General features: G+C 45.3%; 2 protein-coding genes across 3 annotated transcripts in view; one reads left to right on the top strand and one right to left on the bottom strand.

Moving 5' to 3' along the window:
• PHOSPHO2 (phosphatase, orphan 2) overlaps window positions 1–21250 on the top strand; it is a 266822-nt gene that overhangs the window by 239338 nt on the left and 6234 nt on the right. The gene's annotated exons all lie outside the window — the stretch shown is intronic.
• CFAP210 (cilia and flagella associated protein 210) lies at window positions 1190–19599 on the bottom strand. 2 transcript variants are annotated; one of them, XM_081175163.1, is made up of 9 exons: window positions 19473–19599; window positions 17116–17330; window positions 14542–14715; window positions 12509–12702; window positions 9896–10052; window positions 7835–7974; window positions 4539–4731; window positions 3864–4028; window positions 1190–2945 (listed from the first exon to the last, which is right to left on the bottom strand). In XM_081175163.1, exons 1-9 carry the CDS (start codon window positions 19552–19554, stop codon window positions 2607–2609), a joined length of 1659 nt encoding a protein of 552 aa, XP_081031289.1. In that variant the 5' UTR covers window positions 19555–19599; the 3' UTR covers window positions 1190–2606. The 2 variants fall into 2 exon arrangements, with proteins under 2 accessions (XP_081031289.1, XP_081031288.1); XM_081175162.1 differs by having other exon boundaries at window positions 19467–19570.

Genomic DNA, 21250 nt, shown 5'->3' with positions numbered 1-21250 from the left:
AGCTTTCCAATATGTGTTGCAACACGTTAGTGTGTCGGCTTCAGTGTGTGTTGGCTTCAGTGTGCACAAACGCTCCCTGTGCTCTTCCCAGGGCTGGAAAGGGATTAGTTTAACCTCTGGTTTGCTAGTAAAACTGAATTACTGTGTCATGAAATGCCTAAAAAAGTGTGAAGAGTTTGGAAAGCCCTGGTCTACAGCAATGCAGCAAGCTAGGGAAGTCAAACGGCAGTACGAGTTATTCTTGTAAGCTGATATATATAATTGATCCTACTTGTCTAATTTTCTCTCTATTTAGGTCATGAATCTCCTGATCCAAAGACCTGGCTCTAAATTAAGTCCTATTCAGGCTAGCAGCTGTATCTGTAACCTTTTGTTCTTACAGTTTGATTCTAAGAGACCATTATGGGTAATGAGGTCCTGTTTCAGCTATATGAAGTGGTTCAGTGTCTCAACCATGATCGCTGCTGTCTCAAGCATCTATATGATAGGCTGCACTGTAGGCCTGGTCTCTGTTGTATGCCACTTTGCATGTCTCTGGTTCTGCATCCCCAAAGGACCCTGTTTTACTACAAAATAGGATTTTGAATCCTAGCCTTTGTGGAGAGGTGTTTTCTGGAATGTAACCTGTATCCCAGCTTCAGCATCAAGATTTTCCATGGGCTCTTCGCTGTTGAACTGGTTGGCCTTGCGGCAGCTGCTAATAAGTAGAACTCTGAAGCTAAGCTACTATCTCCGGGTGACATCACTAAAACTACAAACTAATGTATCCCTTTATACCAGGGGAGTTCCCCAGTAGGTAGATCCCCCTACCTTGCCTGTTGGTGGCCTCATATTGTGGCTTACTGAGAAGCATGGAACCAACAAGTTACCTACATGCAACGCAAATACTAGATGCCTGAATTCCCAACGCCAGTTGTATATCCGCACCCACCTTGTGGTAGCAATTTCCAAACCTGAAAGGAAAACTTATTTTGTCTGCATATCTCCTTTGCAACACCAGAGGTATGACACTAATTGGGTTGGGGGATTCAATTTAAATTGGCCTTAAGCAACATCTGAAGCTCATGATACAGGAACCACGCTAAGGTTAGGTAGCTCTGAGTCTGGTCAGTACCTGGATGGGAAAAACCATTTCGGGATCCCATTTTTATTGCATTTAGCTCCCTGGAGGAAAGGCAGGACAGAAATGTAATAAATAAATGCTGCAGATTGTTTTTATTTTATTTAAAACACCACTGCTATTCGTTTTTTGGTAAAGAGGTTTCCAACGCATTTCTATAAACAGTTTTGCTTTATAAAAGTCAACACTGAACAATATTGTTCCCTGGGCAATATGTCAACTCCAAAATTGCAAAATGATGTCATAACAAAGCTTTTATTACAAGTAAACAGTGCATTGCTGGAAATTATCCTTTATTACGTTGTAAGCCACCTCACACTTAAGATAAACTATTGTTTCTTTTCACTGTTCATCAAAGAGGCACTTATACTGAGGTCTTAGTTATCTGTTGATTAAAATATTGCTTAAAGGCTAGAGGATGATTGATCAAGAAGGGGTGACAGAAGATCTACAGGTACGTGGTCCATGACTTACTCATACTAAGGGTCGCACTATTCCTACTTTGTGTAGAAAACCAGCCACTGCTCATCTTCCTTTTAATCTTCCAAGTTGATGGCACTTCCCAATGTGACACGCAAAGCAGCGAGGGGCAGTTGAAAGGGAACAACAGAAGGCAGCAGGAGAGATGCTGTCTTCCTGTTGCATTTATTCTGCAGCCCTAACTACTTTATATTCCGTCTGGCCCCAGATGAGGTTTCCCAGTCAAGGGGGTGAGGGAAAGGATAAGTACCTCTGTTCCCAACTACAGTTACTTCTTTGTATATGGCTCCCTACTTTGAGTCTCTCCAATGCATGACGTTTCTCTCTTTCACAAATAACCAGTGCAATGGAGGGTAGGTGAGCTCTAACTCTTTTTGCCCCTCTCGCACCGTGGTCCCAATCCAGATCGCTGCCTCCTATGTGCATGGGGGTGCCAGGGGAACATCCATTAGCTTCGAGTGCAAAAAGCAGGAGAGGGGGAGTCCCATCCAGACTGAGAGCATAGCGAGGGTTAAATTGCATATACCTCCCCACAATGCCACAGTCTTGATCGGGATCAGGGAGTGGCATGCTGGCTATTGAAAGAAAAATAGCCATGGGTGGGATTTTGGCCATCAAGAGGCAAATACCTGATCAGGAATCCTATGTTTAGAACTAAGTGGCTAGTTAATGCTTTTAGCCTTAAAAGTTTAAACGGAAGAGGTACAGCAAATGGTTTGTTCGCAAAGTGCGTGTTATTTTTGGTGTTCGTACAGGTGGCAGAAACTGAAGGAATAAAGGAGTAGAAATTCCTGAAATAAAACTGAACAGAAAGGTGTGAATGGCTATTTTGGAACTTCTAAATGCTACACATCTAATAATCTATGGATTTTCAAAGTTATACGTAAATATATTTGGATGGTTGCAACCTTTATTAAGGTATCTTAAACTTGCTAATTTTCTACTACAATTTGGGGTTATTTAAAAATGCATTAGACTTTCACTGTAGCATTCGGAAGGGTTTTCCTTACCACGAAAAACCTAGCCGACCCTTAGTGTGACCATATTCATATTCATTTAACCATTTCATTTCTTGAGCTGTGTCACCTATAAACGGCAGCTTAGTAGGCTGCTTTTCACATGGCTGTTCATTTTCTCTAAAAACTGGTCTGTTTATACCTGAGTCACCTTCATTGAGTGCTTTCAAAAGAGGGTAAAGATTCCGAGTTGTCTTGGATTGCTCATCAATGATTTTCTTTGCATACTTCTGGAATTCCTGCTCCTTGAATAATAAAATGCGTTCTTTTTGTCTGACATAGTCCGTATCCGCTTGTTTCTCACGATCTTCTTTTAACTTTTTTTCGACCTGCATTGGAAGGGAGGAGGGAAATATTAAATATATCCAACAATAATTTTATAATATATTAAAACTGAAACTATAAAGTTACAGGTGTCCTGATTCCCTCAATAATAATAATAATTAGTGCACGACTGAGGCACTAGCTAGGATAAATGATATCGTGTGGGTGCAATCCTTGTTCTATAAAGTTAATAAACGTTGTGAGTGGGACACAAGTACAGCATTAACTACCGAATGTAAACTTCAGCATTCTGAGAATCCCAGTTGAATCAAGTGAAACTAAGCTTTAAGTATCTGTAATGGCATTAGTCTATTTTCTTCCCTCCCTGCGCTCATGCGGTCTCTTTCATTCATTGCCACTGTTGCTTGCCGCTTGGGAGCAGGGAACCTGTCAGTTTTTGCCTATTTAAATATTTAAAATACCACCTACACTTCCAAAACATGGAAGATCCCCTTCATCTGATTTTGGAAAATCCCCCCCCTTCCTCTGGCAATGCCCCGGAAACCTACACTGTGCAGGACCCCCTATAACCCTCTGGAGAGGACTGGTGTGCAGAGGAGGGAGAGACAGAAAGAGACAGAGATGAAAAAGAAAGAAAGAAAGAAAGAAAGAAAGAAAGAAAGAAAGAAAGAAAGAAAGAAAGAAAGAAATTCAGAATCCAAGCCTCTGTCTACTACACTACAGTGATGATGTTCCCGGTTTTCTTTGATCTCTGACAGGATGCAAGGTTCCTTTCTCTAAGGCATTTGTCATCTGGAGACAGAGGAAGCCTGTCTCTGGGACTTCATCCATTTGCAGGTGCAGAGGGCAGTTTTCTCACTCAAGACTGCCCTCTCAAGCACTAGACAGAAAATGTACAAGTCATATTCCATTTTCGCCCTTTTTAAAGAAGTTTACTTTGTAAACTTAATGCCCATACTTACTATCTGCATGACATGGAAGTCTTGTAATTTTAAGTTTGCACAATGATTTCTATGTTTCTTGTCTTTCTCCAGTTCCTGGAAAATCCGATCAGCTTCTATTTGTCCACGAAGTATTTCTTGAGCCTCTAGTCTGTCCTGTTTTTCTTTCTCTTCTTTCCTTTTAATCTATAACAACACAATCCAGTTCTTATCCTGTGGTAGTGAAGCCTAAGATCTGATGACTCTCTAACCTGCTACTAACATTAAGAGTTACATATATGCAATTTCGATATTCTGGGCAACCAGTTTTTAAATACTTTTATGTGTAAGCCAATCCCACTATTTTAATGGAATTTGCTTTCATGAAAGCTGCTCAGGAACACCGTGCCTGTGTAAAAGAAGTCTATTTTTTGAGATGGAAGGTTGCATCCAACACTGTCCACTTGCAAACTGAACTTCTGCTCTCTCAATGCAACTTCACCTTTCTCTCCCTCCCTTGTGGTCTCCCACATACCCTCAAAATCTGCTCTACATGGCTGGGGGATCCTCTGAAACCTATTATGGGGTGCACGGGGGAAGAGGTAAAAGTGAAATCCAGTTGTGCAAGCAGACTGCTGACCCAATGCTGGATTCCACCCCAACTGATAAATAAGAAATGGTGAAACAGAAAAGCATGCTTAATTTTATTTTTCTTACCACATTCATTCTGTGCTCTGTGATGGATTTCAGTTCAGCATTGTTCTTTTCTTCTTTTTCTTTGCGTTCTCTCTCCAGCTGCGCGTCCGTCTCTGCAATGTCCCTAGCGATACGCTCATCCTCATCATCAGCCTCCTTTTTCATATGAGCCAGGAGGCGGCTAGTAATGTTGTCTCTGTGCTCCTCCATTAACCTGCAATGGTTCAGCCATAAGTGCCAAGATTCATCAACTGCGTGCTGTGAGGGGAGGCCTGGGGCATGCCTTGATTAAACTACCAAACTGGGTAAAACCACACTCTCTATGCCAATCAGAGGAAGGAATGGTGCTCTGTATCTCTACCCATACGTGACACCTGGTGCCAGACAGGTGGCGAGCTGGCTGCCAAGGAGCAATCAGGAGCCTTAAAACGCTCCCAGTTGTTCCTCGGTGAGGGAGGCTTGCTGTCAGCGATCTTCAGCTGATTGATGGTGAAAGCAAAGTCACCAAGTTAACACAAAGTCAGCAAAGTTAACACAAGCAACAGCTGATTTACACACATCCAACTGGCGCACGACTGTGCACACGCACATCGCAGCGACCCGGATGTGGCTGGAAAAGGAGGAGGGCTTATGTGCACTCTGCCATTGTGTGTGATGACCCAGAATGCAAATCGGGAGTTGCCTGTAAATAAAGATATAAAAAAATCTGCACTACAGTGTTCCCGACCTGTTGGTGCCTACCCAAAGTCAGCTTGCAGTCAGCATCAATCAGCTGACTAGTGCCCACTGGGGTCAGATGTACTATGGAGTTGCTGCTTGCCTGAAGTGGGCTTCGCAAGCTAGCTGGAATCTGCACTTGCAGCAAGCCCCAAATATAGTTTGCTGTAAGTGCAAGTATCTCTTTGACGGGCCGGCTTGAATTCAAGCTGGTGGCAGAAGAATATTTCTCTGCGGTTGCAGTTCAAGCGGCACCTGCAAAGGAATTCTAGTTTGCTTGGAGTCACTTGTGATGTCAGGTGATTGACACTTGTCAGAATGGCCCACAGTACATCACCGAGGTAACTATCTGGTCCACTGGCTGCATCCTATTCCTCATCCGTGCCTCTGTATGATATTCATCGCTTATACTGGTTCCTAGGCAGGTCTATGGGCACATTTGTTTGTTTGATTGATTTGTATCCTGCCCTTCCATCCAGGGCAGCAGACACAACAGTCTAAAAAACAGTTTTAAAACATTGTCTCAGATCAGTGATCTTAAGGTTGGGAGATTGCTTGGCAACTCTATGTATGCTGCCTTGGGTTCCACGATGGAAGAAAGGCAGGATGCAAATGTTATCAGTCAAATAAAATAAAATAAAAGAGTTCACAGCAGAGTAAAATGGAATCAAGAGTCCTTGGTCCCACAGAGCAGGATTCAACAAACAAGTCCTACTAGCAGAGGCCAACTAAGAATCTTCATTAGTGCAACAGGACTCTCCCCCCCCCCGCCCCCCTGAAATTGGCTCTGTTAGGACCAAGAAGAACCCCCAGAAGAATATGATGGGGAGGCGGGGGGGGGATTGTTGTCAGGCAAGCGGAAATGCTGGTGTGGATGCAAGAACAGCCGCAGTGGACTTAAAGTTGTATTATGAAGCTGCAGCTTTCTGCTGGATGAAAGATTGGTTACTTCTTGAGAACACTGATGTCCTGGATCTGGAAGGGTTTAATAATGCTTTTGGATGGCATGCTTATTTATGGTACGACAAGGTAAAGGTTCACAAAGCTTTCAAGAACCATATTGTCAGGAAAGCAATATTTAATGTCTGGATAAAATACGAAGACTTATTAGAAAACAAGACCCCAAGGTGGTTGTCACCAATGGAGGCTAAGGCTCGGAAAAGACTCAATATGGAGGCCGAATGGCCGAAATATTGGGAAATAATAGAAAAAGTAGGAGATACTTGGAGGCTGCAGAGTTTGGAGAAATTAAAGGATAAAGTGCGAGATTGGTTACCCTATGCTCAGATTAAGGAGGTTTTTAATTTGGACAAAAAGATAGGATTCCAGGTGGAAAAATCGAAATTAGAAACAGAACTGTTAGAACCAAAAATTAAGGTACTTTCAAAAATGTATAACTTGCTGTTAAAATGGAACACTCAGGATGAAACGGTTAAATCAGCTATGATAAAATGGGCACAGGACATTGGCTATAACATTATGTTTGCTGACTGGGAAAGGTTATTGACCACCGGTGTGAAGTTCACGGCTTGTAATGCCTTGAAAGAAAATATTATGAAAATGATATACAGGTGGTACATGACTCCAGTCAAGCTTGCAAAAATATACCATTTGCATGATAATAAATGTTGGAAATGTAAGGAGACTGAAGGAACATTCTTTCACCTCTGGTGGACCTGTCCGAGAGTGAAGGCCTTCTGGGAAATGATCTATAATGAGTTAAAAAAGGTATTTAAGTATACCTTTCCCAAGAAACCAGAGGCCTTCCTTTTAGGCATTGTCGGCCAGAAGGTGTTAAAGAAGGACAGAACTTTCTTTATGTATGCAACAACAGCAGCAAGAATACTTATCGCCAAGCATTGGAAGACACAAGATTTGCCCACACTGGAAGAATGGCAGACGCAACTGATAGACTATATGGAGTTGGCCGAGATGACTGGCAGAATCCGAGACCTGGGAGAAGAGACAGTGGAAGAGGACTGGGAAAAGTTTAAAGACTATTTACAAAAACATTATAAGTTGTATGAATGTTAAGAAAGTGCACGAAAGGAAACAACATGGCACCAGCAATTTAGTTGAAGGATATATGAGAATAAGTGGAAGTTAATAATAAAGATGAAATATGAAGTAATGTTATGTCTAAACCAAGCTGTTAGGCATTTGATAAAAATATTTAAAGTCTGAGGCATAACATATGAGAATTAGAAAATAAGAACTGAAATAAGGTAATAATTTGCTGCCTATAATTTTATTACGGAGAACGCAGGAAAGGGAGATGTGAGGAAGTCCAAATAGTTATGAAAAAATGATGTATGAACAGTTATGATCTTTTTTATGTTATGTTTATGTTTTTGTCTACCTATGTTTCTTTTGTCTGTTACTTTTTGGTGAAGGTATTGTTTATGTTCGGTGATTTTCTTTTGTTTAAAATTTGCAATAAAATATTATTAAAAAAAAAAAAAAAACAAGAACAGCCGCAGTGTTACTTTCCTTTCATAATATCTCGGTGTGCGAGATGGGGTCTCTACCGTAATGCTAGAAAACTGTACCTTGTTTTATCTGGGTAATGTGTTTCCATTTCCCGCTCACATTCTGCCTACCTGTGCATTTCATCTTCTTTTGCTTTTCTCAGCTTAGCCATAGCCTGCTTTGCTCTATAATGTGCTCGGACTTTATCATCCTCTTCCTCTTCTTTTTGCTTCTCGATAGCCTTGAGAGTCACCTGGTCAGCAACATGTGCCTTTAAAAAAACAAAACACAAAAAAACTCAGAATGCGTATTTTGTTTACCAAAATAAGTGTCAAGCAGAGCACACTATAGAGTCGACTGGCTGGAGGATAATTGGAGGAAGCCCTGCTGCCTCCTGCTGGTCAGGGTAGAAGGTGGATTTTTGTTTTTTGCTGATCCTTCGCCGGCCCTGCTTCACACAAGACCCCAAACACCCTGTATCAAGGGCTTGGCCAGCTACCATCAGTGGGAGCACCACCAGCAGCAGCTCTCCAATGACCTGTGCCTTCACTGGGCAAACTGGGGCTGGAATGACACTTCTGCCCAATCCTAACTCTTTCCAAGTGCGGGTTCACAGAGGGGTGGCGCAGAATCTTTACATAAGGCTTCACTGCGTTTGCACCAGCTAGGCCCGAGCTATGGAAGAGGACAGAAAAGATCATGAAGAATGTTATGTATTTATGCAAAGTACAGAGTTGGGAGAAGGAGATTTATAGGGATTTGTTCCTGTTTTCGACATCAAAGGAGCAAGAAGCAGTAGTGACAGTGCAAATATAAGAAAGCATATTAATGTCATCTCGTGTAAACATGGGTACCAATGTTGGAGCAGTGTAGCTGTTATGGAGCTCCTGACACCTTGTCCTTGAAAAAGTGCACCTTGTGGCTTGTATTGGTCCCGATACAGACAACTCGCTGCAAAAATATGACTGAACTCCAATTTTTGCACTGCTTACAAATCCCCACCCTTTGTGCACCTAACTAGAAGTCATTTCTGTCAAGTATGGAGACTATTGGCATTGTTTCATATGCAGGTTCCACAAATATATCAACAGGTGATGAAACACGAATGGGAAATGCCCTTTAGACTTTGCCCAGAAGGCAACTTTGTCAACAGCTGGTTTGACACTATAGCAGAGTTAGACTGTACCACCTTCACTAAAACAGTCGTATTTTGGTTTTTGAACAGTTTAGTTCTTGAACATTTTGGCTCCCGAATGCCGCAAACCCAGAAGTGAGTGTTCCGGTTTGCGAACTATTTTTGGAAGCTGAACATCCAACGGGGCTTCTGCAGCTTTCGAATGGCTGCAGGAGCAGCCAATCGGAAGCCGTGCTTTGGTTTCTGAACGTTTTGAAAGTTGAACGGACTTCCAGAATGGATCCCGTTCGACTTCCAAGGTATGACTGTATTGCCAATATCCAATCTGCCATTGGGAATAGTAGAGAGCACCATCATCTGTGTGAGCCTCACAGCTGCTGAATTAGCACATCCCTAAGAATCACCCTAAGAATCAAGAATGAGGGACGCGGGTGGCGCTGTGGGTAAAACCTCAGCGCCTAGGACTTGCCGATTGCAGGGTTGGCGGTTCGAATCCCCGCGGCGGGGTGAGCTCCCATCGTTCAGTCCCAGCTCCTGCCCACCTAGCAGTTCGAAAGCACCCCTAAGTGCAAGTAGATAAATAGGTACCGCTTTATAGCGGGAAGGTAAACGGCGTTTCCGTGTGCTGCTCTGGTGCTGGCTCGCCAGAGCAGCTTCGTCACGCTGGCCACATGACCCGGAAGTGTCTGCAGACAGCGCTGGCTCCTGGCCTCTAGAGTGAGATGAGCGCACAACCCTTGACTGGCCCGTACAGGCAGGGATACCTTTACCTTTAAGAATCACCTATCCAAACAAAATTGTGCATGGAGGCAGCCTCTCTCTCCTGACCTTTGAACTAGAGGCTCCCCTACAAAGTAATATCTGAAAAGCAATGACACAAGCTCTTGGCCTAAGCAGCAGAAACCAACTTTCCCTCCGTTTGTCATAAGCAGGCCTGTGAGTAATTTGACTGGTAATTTGTCCAAGTTAAGCACCTAGTCAAAGTCCAGTGGAAACTGAAATGCATTTTTTCAGATCCTAAGTTCCATACATTTGGCTACTAACTCCCATTTCATACCTGATGCTCCTTTCTACGCCTGATTTTGTCTTCACGCTCCTCCTGCTCTTTCTGCAGCACTTCCTGTTGATTTAGCAGGACCTGCTCCTGAATCTCTGCCCTTTCCCTTTTGTCTTCCAGCCTGCTCAGTTCTGCTAGACGTTCGTGCTCTTTTATCCTAAAACATAGAAAAGATTGGTCAATGAGCCATGTCTAAAGTTCCTCTACAATTGGCAGAAGATCTGGATGCTCAAGAAGACTGGTACAGGTAGATTGCGGTTATTCGCAGGACTTCTTTTTTCTCTCTCTCGAAAGGTGTACCCCCACTTTTCAACCAAATTATCTCCAATACGATTTTTAAAACATTAAAACAGTTTGGGTAAATTAAAAATCCTACCGGTGCCCTTGCTCCTCTGGCTGATAAGCAGAGACTAGGGTAGCCTTCCTCTCAATTATTATTTACAGTGGTGCCCCGCAAGACGAACGCCTCGCAAGACAGAAAACCCGCTAGACGAAAGAGTTTTCCGTTTTGGAGGCGCTTCGCAAAACGAATTTCCCTATGGGCTTCCTTCGCAAGACGAAAGTCCATAGGGAAATCTCCGGGACAGCGGGGAAGCGCAGCGCTTCTTCCCCACTGTCCTCGGACCTCCTCCGAAGGCTGGCGGTGGGGCGGAAAGCCCTTCTCCCCGCGCCAGCCTTCGGAAGGCTCCTCCGAAGGCTGGCGGTGGGGAGAAAAGCCCTTCTCCCCGTGCCAGCCTTCGGAAGGCTCCTCCGAAGGCTGGCGGTGGGGCGGAAAGCCCTTCTCCCCGCGCCAGCCTTCGGAAGGCTCCTCCGAAGGCTGGCGGTGGGGCGGAAAGCCCTTCTCCCCGCGCCAGCCTTCGGAAGGCTCCTCCGAAGGCTGGCGGTGGGGAGAAAAGCCCTTCTCCCCGCGCCAGCCTTCGGAAGGCTCCTCCGAAGGCTGGCGGTGGGGCGGAAAGCCCTTCTCCCCGCGCCAGCCTTCGGAAGGCTCCTCCGAAGGCTGGCGGTGGGGCGGAAAGCCCTTCTCCCCGCGCCAGCCTTCGGAAGGCTCCTCCGAAGGCTGGCGGTGGGGAGAAAAGCCCTTCTCCCCGCGCCAGCCTTCGGAAGGCTGCTCCGAAGGCTGGCGGTGGGGTGGAAAGCCCTTCTCCCCACGCCAGCCTTCGGATGGCTGTCCTGAAGACTTGCGGTGGGAGGAGGGTTTTCCTTCCCACCGCCAACATTCAGAATGCTGTTCTGAATGTTGGCGGTGGGGAGGAAAAACCCTCCTCCCACCGCAAGCCCCGGGAACAGAGGAGAAGCGCTGCGCCCCTTCCCCTCTGTTCCCGTACCTGTCCTGAAGGCTTGCGGTGGGGAGAAAAGCCCTTCTCTGCACCGCCAGCCTGGCAAGCGGTTTCCATAGGAACGCATTAATTGATTTTCAATGCATTCCTATGGGAAACCGTGCTTCGCAAGAAGAAAAACTCGCAAGAAGAAAAAACTTGCGGAACGAATTAATTTCGTCTTGCGAGGCACCACTGTACTGAATTTATATACCGCCCTATACCCGGGGGTCTCAGGGTGGTTCACAGAATAAAATCAAGATATAAAACCACAAAACACCTAATAAAAATAAAAACAACAACCCAATAGCCCCCCTTCCGACAACAACAACGTTTTAAAAGGGCATAGGATGCAAATTGGATCAACCAAAGGCCCGGTTAAAAAGGAACGTTTTTGCCTGATGCCTAAAGGTATGAAGGCGCCAGGTGAACTTCCCTGGGGAGAGCATTCCACAGACAGGGAGCCACTGCAGAGAAGGCCTGTTCTCGTGTTGCCACCCTCCAGACCTCTCGAGGAGGCACATGAAGGAGGGCCTCAGAAGATGATCTCAGGGTCCGGTAGGTTCTTATGGAAAGAGGCGGTCCTTAAGGTATTGCGGTCCTTAGCTGTTTAATTCTGAACTCTCAGATCAACTGGCAGTTGGAGCCTAGTGTTCTTTCATTTAAGGGGGGGGGGGACCAGACAGAAGGCCTTCTTGGTTGTGGCACCCGCCCTGTGGAATGCCCTCCCACCAGATGTCAAGGAAATAAACAACTATCTGACTTTTAGAAGATATCTGAAGGCAGCCCCGTTTAGGGAGGTTTTTAATATTTGATGTTTTATTATGTTTTTAATCTGTTGGGAGTCACCCAGAGTGGCTGAGGAAACCCAGCCGGATGGGCGGGGTATAATTAATAAATCATCATCATCATCACTGTCTGGCCATTGATTGAGGCCAGACTGGCCTTCAGCTCGCCACTTGTATTCTTCCTAAAAGAGAAAAGATGCAGCATCCCTGCAAAGGTCCTTATTCTGTTGACTAGCAACAGAGGCCTTCCCCTCACTTCTGGAGTCCCAGGGCGAATGGTACTTGGAGTGCAACTTCCTTCCAGCAGCGAGAGGGAGTAAGGAGTCACAGCTGCTAATTCAGAACATGGTCCAATATGGTATGTTTTGCTTTCCTGCCCCATCCCCCAGCAAATGTTAAAACAGATCAGTTTCTATGTTGTTGCTTTATGGGGCAATGTGCTTATGCCACAAATGACACATTTATTTTATTCTGTGGGCTTAAAAAAGAGCTCTGCTAATTATATTTACTGTTCCAGTTGATCCTTGCTGAGTTGCACTCTCTTCCTACGGTTCTCTCTAATCTTTTCCTCCTCTTTTCGTACAGCTTTTTGACGTTCACGTTCTACTTCTTCATCTCTGCAGCGGTACAGGTTTTCTTTTACCTTTTTAAATTCAATCTGAGCATCTCTTTCTTTTATGCATTCGGTAAGTAAGAGGGCTCTCTGCAAAATAAAATTGCAACGTTTGATAGGGATTCTTTTTATTGTTTTATTTAAACAACAAACAATATTTTAAAGCAATAAACGATGCACCAGTGATGTAAGTATTATACAAATGATGTTTCCCCTTAACAACAGTAGCTGATAATTACTAATGTGTTAAGAGAGAGAACTCTGAAAGTTAAGTTACATTATACTTAATAACGTGTGGGTTTATATTGTCTTGTGCTTTGTTATTCCAATATATTATACACAAATTTAACTACTTTATAAAATGATCATGAGGTTGTCTTCCCTTTCTAACTCTGACCATGTTTGTCGATTGTATCATATTTACAACCTCCCATATTTTGATTACCCAGTTCTCTGCTGATAAGCATTTTTTCTTCTTTCCACTTAGGAAGCAACATTATGACCATTTCTCTATTGTCTGTTAAAACATGACATTTCACATACCCAAACAATATTGGGTATGTGGGTTCATTAGAAATGTATACCCTGTTAATAACATCAGTTTATTTTACATACTTCAATCCAAAGAATCTTCGTTTTGGGACAAGTCCAAAAAATATGATAAATATCTGCATTTGTTGCTTTACATAGCCAGCATATATTGCTTGTTGTCCCAGATATATGGTTCAATCTTAATAGTGTAAAGTACTATTGAGATATGGGGACGTGGGTGGCGTTGTGGTCTAAACCACAGAGCCTAGGACTTGCCGATCAGAAGGTCGGCGGTTTGAATCCCTGCGACGGGGTGAGCTCCCATTGCTTGGTCCCTGCTCCTGCCAACCTAGCAGTTTGAAAGCACGTCAAAGTGCAAGTAGATGAATAGGTACCGCTCCGGCGGGAAGGTAAATGGCGTTTCCGTGCGCTGCTCTGGTTCGCCAGAATTGGCTTAGTCATGCTGGTCACATGACCCAGCTGTACGCTGGCTCCCTTGACCAGTAAAGCAAAATGAGCGCCGCAACCCCAGAGTCATCCATGACTGGACCTAATGGTCAGAGGTCCCTTTACCTTTTTACTATTGAGATATAAGTTTAAATGTTATATAATTAGAGAAGTTTGTCAACTCACAAGGTTGGGGGGGGGGGACCCATGAGCCTAAGTCACTTGGTTCATGCCACAAAGGTATAGGGATTGGAGCCGACAGGGGAAAGCAGGTTGCTCTTATCTCTGGGTAGAGACAGAGAGCTGGGTGCTGGCTCTGCTTGCTTCATCAAACAAGTTGACGGAGGAAAGCAAGTTTCTTTCAACTGGGAAAGGTCAAGTAAACAGGATGCTATCTCAGAGTCCCTGTACCAGTGTTTCTTCAATAGCCTGTACCAGTCCCTGTACCAGTGTTTCTTCAATAGGGGAAGGTCAAGTAAACAGGATGCTATCTCAGAGTCCCTGTACCAGTGTTTCTTCAATAGCCTCGGAATCTGCTCCTGTCTGGGGCCTATACACATTAAGATAAGGGGGGGGTGGGGGTGGCAGCCATTCCTGGACAGTTTGGGATGTGACTAGCCTGCTTTGCAAAGAAAGGCATAAGCTGGTTCTCATGGCCTCACACAGAGCTATTACCTTCTTCCAATATTAATAATCTGTGTCAATGAAACCAGTTTTTCAAATTTGTTAACCTGATAGCAGTTTTTTACAGATGGGAATGCTAGTCCCCCCCCCCCCATGGCTTACTGTATTAGACAATGTTTTCCCAGATACTCTCGGCTTCTTCTGACCCCAAGCAAAGCTTATTAACAGCCATTTTGATTGTGCCTATTTCCCTCATTTAATACAACTTCTATGTTGAACATATCCCCCACATTAAAGTGAAATAATAATAATAATAATAAATGTTACATGGAAGTCTTTCACTCTCTCATTCTGGTAGTACTGATAGAGTTTGGATTCTGCCACCGCCTCTTTTCGCTTCTGTGCTTCATACTTTGCTTCTTCTAGGTCAACCTTTCTTTTTTCTTCCTCATCCCTCTCCTGACGCTCTTTCTTGGCTTTCAGTTTCGCTTGTGCCATACCCTGCAATGCAATATTTTATTCATTCATTCATTCATTCATTCATTCTTGTTGCAATCTGTCTGTCTCGAGAAAAAAATGGAGTACACCTCTGGGGATAAAGTCAAACCGATGTGTTAGCAGCACCAAAGTGACCTCATCGGGGCACAAGCCTGGGCAGTGTGTATAGAGGTCCTGTGCTGCCCAGACAAGATCCACCCCATCCCCCTTTCAGTCTAGCTGATTTGGTCGAAAGAAAAGCAGAGTGATATGTTTGGCACCAGCTTGGCTGCAGGAGTTGCTAAAAAGAATCATACAAGGCGCCAACCGTTTTAGGGACTGCAGGGTTTACTTCTTATCCTTTTCTTCTCCTGAAGATATCCCACAAGGCAGTAGAGGTTTAGGATCAGTTTTTTCCTTCTCCTAGATGGGCTACCTTCCCAGGTAACAAGCCCCATCTGTCCTCACGTCCCTCTATAGCACATATAGAAACTGCCTTCTTGACCATTGGACCCACTATTAGTCTCGTCCATTCGATCCGCCAGAGCCTGTCTTTGCAAACTCTAACTCACCTAGGGTTTGAGACCCATCGGCTACCCACACCTGGTTTATCCAGCCAGCTGAAGCCGCTTCCAAGGAGTGGCTGCTGTCACAGGTGAGAGCTGAGGGCAGGGTGGGGACCAAAGGTGGATAAACTACCCCAGAAGGAGTATGACGCATACCCCACCAGAGGTACCACCCCTCCCCATAACCCTATGCACCCAGCTTCCTTGCATGATGCATTGTAATAAAGTACTTAACTAAGACATTTGGTCTAGAGTAGTAAACAGGCATTTGTTCATTTATAAACTACTATCTATGAACTTTTTTTATATATAACCCACTGCTCTGGCACACGCATGCTGCACATTATGACACCATGCAAGGCACCCAATGTTGCAGATACAATGTCAATGTTGAGGATCAGAATGTTGTTGTTTAAACTAGCATCAATAACACTAATACTCAGCAGAATGAGAAGCAGAGAGCAAGGATCTGCCATCACCAGCCACTGCTGTTTTGCCGGCTGGGCAGACTCCTCCCCTCACCTTCACAGAGGCTTGTCCTGTGAGAAGGACCATCTGATCTGAGGATGACGGTACTGGGTGTCTATGAGCCATGAACCTACCTGCTAGGATGCCACAAAGTGTTGGCAGATTTCATTTAGGCCCCAGGAGATGAAGGCCCCACCCAGTAAGGTCAACAACTTCTGGCTGCATTGCAGTCACTTCCAGGTAGGTTGGGTTGCCAGGCTATTTCTCAGGAGCCACCAACAAACAAACAAATAATGATCAGCCTGTTTCCATCCAATCTGTTGATTTATAAAACCTTGTACCTTTAAGATCATGGTGCCTGTATTTTCTTTGATCCCTGCCATATCCCCTTTTCCTATTTTGTCATTTAGTTTTTTAGTCTGTAAACCTGAGGGCAGGGGCTGTGTTATTTTTCTCAATTTGTAAGCGCCTCTGGGAGCTTTCCTGGTTGAGGAGTGGGGCCTGTACATGTAAATAGTGCTCAACAGTCTGCACAGTAAATGTGTTATTTTTTATCTATTGCAATATGAGTTGACCTGAAAAATTCATGGTTGAGGCAAGTTCTGAACCCAGGACTTCCCAGGTCACACTATAAAATTATCACTATCATCATTATTATTTATTAAATCATCTGAAGTTCACAGGGAGGTTTACAACATAAAAATACAAAATGAGAACACAAGATACCTAAATAAAAAACAAAATCAAACCAACCACACACACACACACACACAACTAACATATTTAAAAGGCCATAGAATGTTTAATCAGTCAAAGGCCTGGTTATAAAGAAACATTTTTGGCTGGCACCTAAAGATAAATAATGAAGGTGCAAGGCAAGCCACCCTGGGGAGAGCATTCCACCAAAAGGGAACCACTGCAGAAAAGGAACATTCTTGTGTTGCCACCCTGCAGACCTCTCATGGAGAAGGCATATGAAGAAGGGCACCAGAAGATGATCTCAGGGTCCAGGTAGGTTCATATGGAGAGAGGTGCCCCTTGAGGCACTGTGGTCCTAAACCATTTAAGGCTTTACAGCCATTTGAATAGGGCCAGGAAACTGATTGGCAGCCAATACAGTCGGGCCAGGATTGTTGTTATATGCTCAAGCCATCTTCCCCCGGTGAGCAACCTGGCTGCTGAATTCTGCACCAGCTGAAATTTCTGAACCGTCTTCAGAGGCAGCCCCATGTATATCATGTTGCAGTAATCTATTGCTGATAAACACATATATTCTGATTTTACTGAAACGCTTTTGACTAACCAACCCAGTAGTAAGAAAAAGGATAGAAATACAACCAGGACTGTCATAAACATTCCACAGGCATTGAAATGTATGTGTGTCACTTACCGCAATAGTGTTATGCCAGTTTTTCACAAGTGCTTGAGACTTTAAGTGCAGATCTTTCCGCTCCTTCCTTTCAGCACGAATCCGGGCTGCTTCTCTTGCTGGGGCGGTGAGGCTATCGTGAATCCTCTCCCATTCTTTTTTGGGGAGTATAGTTATTTGGCGGAGATCTACTCCCACCGGAAGAAATATTCCCTCCACAACATCATCTTCGTTTGCTAGATATGAAAAAAAAGTTTTCTGTCAAATGCCACTTACTTTTAGAAGACATCTGAAGGCAACCCTGTTTAGGGAAGCTTTTAATGTTTAATGCATTACGGTATTTTAATATTTTGTTGGAAGCCGCCCTGAGTGGCTAGGGAAGCCCAGCCAGATGGGCGGGGTATTAATAATAAATTATTATTATTATTATTATTATTATTATTATTATTATTATTATTATTATTATTATTACGATTCTTTCACCTTCTGGGCAAAATGATCATGCTTTCATACCAGGTTGAGATAGCAACCCTGGGCATGCTGTATGATGGAGACATCTTCACACTGCAACCCTAAAAACATGTTCATTCTCTGGTTTCAGTGCAAATGCTCCCATGTAAACGTTCATAGGATTAAAGCCTTATAGGTCTGCTGAGATGCAAACACTTCAGAGTTCAGGGGGACTTATTCCCAGATAAATGACAATGGACAGGATTTGTCAAAATATTGGGGCCATTGGGTACATTTTGTATTTTGGGAGGGCGTGGTGGGCACCACCCTCTCTGGTAGCTTTTATTTGCCCTTCTCCAGCTCAATCATTCCTGCTACTTTTCCACCAGGGGGTTCAAAGATAGCTACCCTCTCCTCCTCATGATGGGGTTTGTGGGTGCTCAGAGGCTTCACAGCTACCAAGGAAGTAAGTCCCCAATGGTGTCACTATGCCTACAGGCGTCACACCAGTGACCCCAGCAATATAAGATTTCAGCCTTAGTCAACTTATGGATTCCTCATAGTGGAATAATAACCACAACATTGAGGACATTTCCCAAGGGCCATTGGCTATATGAAGGAAGTTATGACCTGAAAACAGAAGTGGCAAAAGGTCCCCGTCTAGGATTCTGTTATGAGACGCTAGGAGACTGTTAGGGAAATGAGCTATTTAAGATTTCCCCAGACGTCCCACCTTAAACCTATCACAGTTAAGGCCGCATAAATGAAAATGCTGATAGCGGGGAAGCGGGGCAAAAATGAAATGCTTAGAATATAAGCCACAGTTCCTCTGAGGATAGGGAAGACCCCACCAGGGTTAGTGGCAGCACCCAAATGACACTTAAGTGTCATTTTCCTGCTTACTACAGCTTTTAAATTCAAACAGCAAAGCTGAAATCTCCAGCTTCAGGGGCAGCCCCATTCATTCATTCGCTTTGCATCCCGCCTCTTCACCCGAAGATCTTGGGGCAGTTCACAGCATAAAAATCATAGCTGTCAACCTTCCCTTTTTTTGCGGGAAATTCCCTTATTTCAGCGCTGTTTCCTGCTGCTTCCTGCTGCTATCCCAGATTGTTAGATATCCCGTAGACTGTCCCCAGGACAGGTGAGGCTGCTGATCCCTTATTTTCGAGGCTGCTGATCCTTTATTTTCAAATCTGAAAGTTGACAGCTATGGTCTTTAGCATATGCGCCGCCAGGGTGCAACGATCCGCCCAGTGCCCCCAAATTTAATTTCGCGTGCACAACACCGTTGAGAAATGACAAGTGCCATCGTTGAGTCTGACAAGCGCCACCGTTGTGAATGACAAGTGCCGCTGCTGGCGTGGCGAGTCTTTGGTAAATGAGCTCACAAAGTCGAAAGTCCTTTAGTGAAACAGTAGGTATACATTTCGGTAATACCTAGGTATATATGTATTTTGTTTTTCTAGCTTGATCAAAGTTATTTAATATTTCATAATTATTTCATAATAATAAATAAAGAACAGGTGAGGCTGCTGATCCCTTATTTTCAAATCTGAAAGTTGACAGCTATGATAAAAATACAAGACAAAAAACACAAAATACATAATAATAATTCTTCAATTAAAATTTGTTTTCAACACTGCACTGCCCATGTATGCCGTGTCGCAGCCACCTCTTGCTGACAAAACCCATCTATTCTGATTTCACCGAATCTCTTTTGACTGACCAACAGCCCAGCAGGAAGAGAGAGGACAGAAAGACGACGGAGAAAACTCGCCCCCCAACCGCCCCGCATTTTGCCAGGGCGAAGGCGCCGAGCCTCATGAGGAGGCTCAAACTGGCAGCGGGTCCAGGCGCATCAACGGGGACCACCGCCGCCCTCCTCCTCGGGCCCCCAAGCAGCGCCTCCTTCCCCTCACACGCACGCGTGGCTGGGCGCTCCTGCCCCCGGCGCTTCTTGACGAGCACGGCCTGGCGGGCGGCGGCGGCGGCGGCGGCGGCCTTCATGGCGTGAGGCGACTCGGGGCCTTAGCGCGCGTGCGGCGGTTGCCAGGCAACGGCGGGACGGCGGACGGGAGGGAAGTGACGCGACGTTCTGAGGCGGCGGCGGCGCGAGAGTTGTCCGCGCGCCGCTCACGTGACCCGGCTTCGAAGGAGACGTTGCAGGTCAGTGCGGCCGGGCGATTCCAGCTGCTGCTGAAGCAGTGGCGGCAGCGGTTCTTGTTGTCGTTGTTGTTTGCTGTTGCGGCTGTTTACCCCCCGCCCCGTCCTCGTGCGCGTGCGCGGCGCCCCCTCCCGCAGCTCAACCTGTCCCTCTGCCTCGTCCTCCGCGCTTCCTCCGGGCTCCGGCCCGCAGGCGGCCCCAAGCCAGAGGGAGACGACCCGGGTTGGGTGGATGTGGGGTGGCGGGGTGGGGGAAAAGGGACGGGGACAGGGTCTCCCCTGCAGGCTTTTCCGTCTGTGGGACTCGGATGATGTGGGACTCCTGTGTCCAGGGCAGCTGTTTATCAGCTCCATCTGGTACGCAGGCTGAGACCCTATCTGCCTGCAGAGTGGTGCATGCTCTAGTTATCTCTCGCTTGGACTACTGCAATGCACTCTACGTGGAGCTACCTTTGAAGGTGACCTGGAAACTACAACTAATCCAGAATGCAGCAGCTAGACTGGTGACTGGGAGCGGCCACGGAGACCATATAACAACCGGTTCTGAAAGACCTACACTGGCTCCCAGTACGTTTCCGAGCACAATTCAAAGTGTTGGTGCTGACCTGTAAAGCCCTAAACGGCCTTGGTTCAGTATACCTGAAGGAGCGTCTCCACCCCATCGTTCAGACTGGACACTGAGGTCCAGCGCCGAGTGCCTCATCGCTGCGAAAAGCCAAGTTACAGGGAACCAGGCAGAGGGCCTTCTCGGTAGTGGCACTCGCCCTGTGGAATGCCCTCCCACCAGATGTCAAAGAGAAAAATAACTACCAAACTTTTCGAAGACATCTGAAGGCAGCCCTGTTTAGGGAAACTTTTAATGTTTAATAGGTTATTGTATTTTTAGTGTTTTTTTGGAAGCCGCCCAGAGTGGCTGGGGAAACCCAGCCAGATGGGCAGAGTATAAATAATAAATTATTATTATTATTATTATTATTATTATTATTATTATGCGATGAAGGCGCTCGGCACTGGTCTGCCCAATTATTATAGAGAGGTGGAAGGGACCCCCGAGGGTCATCCAGCCCAACCCCACTGCTCCAGCCAAGCACCCAACGTCTGCTTTTTAAAAATCTCCAAGGAAGGAGAGTCTGTTCCACTGTCGGAACAGCTCTTGCTGTCAGAAAGTTCTTCTTGATGTCCTAATGTTTTTTATTTTTATTTACTTACTTACTTATTAAATTTGCATATCACCCTATACCAGCGAAGGGACATGGGTGGCGCTGTGGGTTAAACCACAGAGCCTAGGACTTGCCTTTCAGAAGGTCGGCGGTTCGAATCCCTGCGGCGGGGTGAGCTCTCGTTGCTCGGTCCTTGCTCCTGCCAACCTAGCAGTTCGAAAGCACATCAAAGTGCAAGTAAATAAGTACCGCTCCGGCGGGAAGGCAAACGGCGTTTCCATGTGCTGCTCTGATTCACCAGAAGCGACCTAGTCATGCTGGCCACATGACCTGGAAGCTGTACGCCGGCTCCCTCAGCCAGTAAAGTGAGATGAGCACCG

Source organism: Podarcis bocagei, assembly GCF_964188305.1.
Source record: "Podarcis bocagei genome assembly, chromosome: 1".
Classification (NCBI taxonomy): Eukaryota; Metazoa; Chordata; class Lepidosauria; order Squamata; family Lacertidae; genus Podarcis; species Podarcis bocagei.
The sequence above is the reverse complement of the archived record's forward strand: the minus strand, read 5'-3'. Positions and strand labels throughout refer to the sequence as shown.

What these genes read in the sequence shown, in the direction of transcription:
- CFAP210 (XM_081175162.1), bottom strand. Translation starts at nt 19,554, where the DNA reads ATGAAGGCCGCCGCCGCCGCCGCCGCCGCCCGCCAGGCCGTGCTCGTC. An exon ending in AAAGAAGATGAAATGCACAG is followed by an intron (nt 4,732 to 7,834) that starts GTAGGCAGAATG and finishes GAACCATTGCAG; the next exon opens with GTTAATGGAGGAGCACAGAG. An exon ending in ACTTCCATGTCATGCAGATA is followed by an intron (nt 2,946 to 3,863) that starts GTAAGTATGGGC and finishes CTTCCAATGCAG; the next exon opens with GTCGAAAAAAAGTTAAAAGA.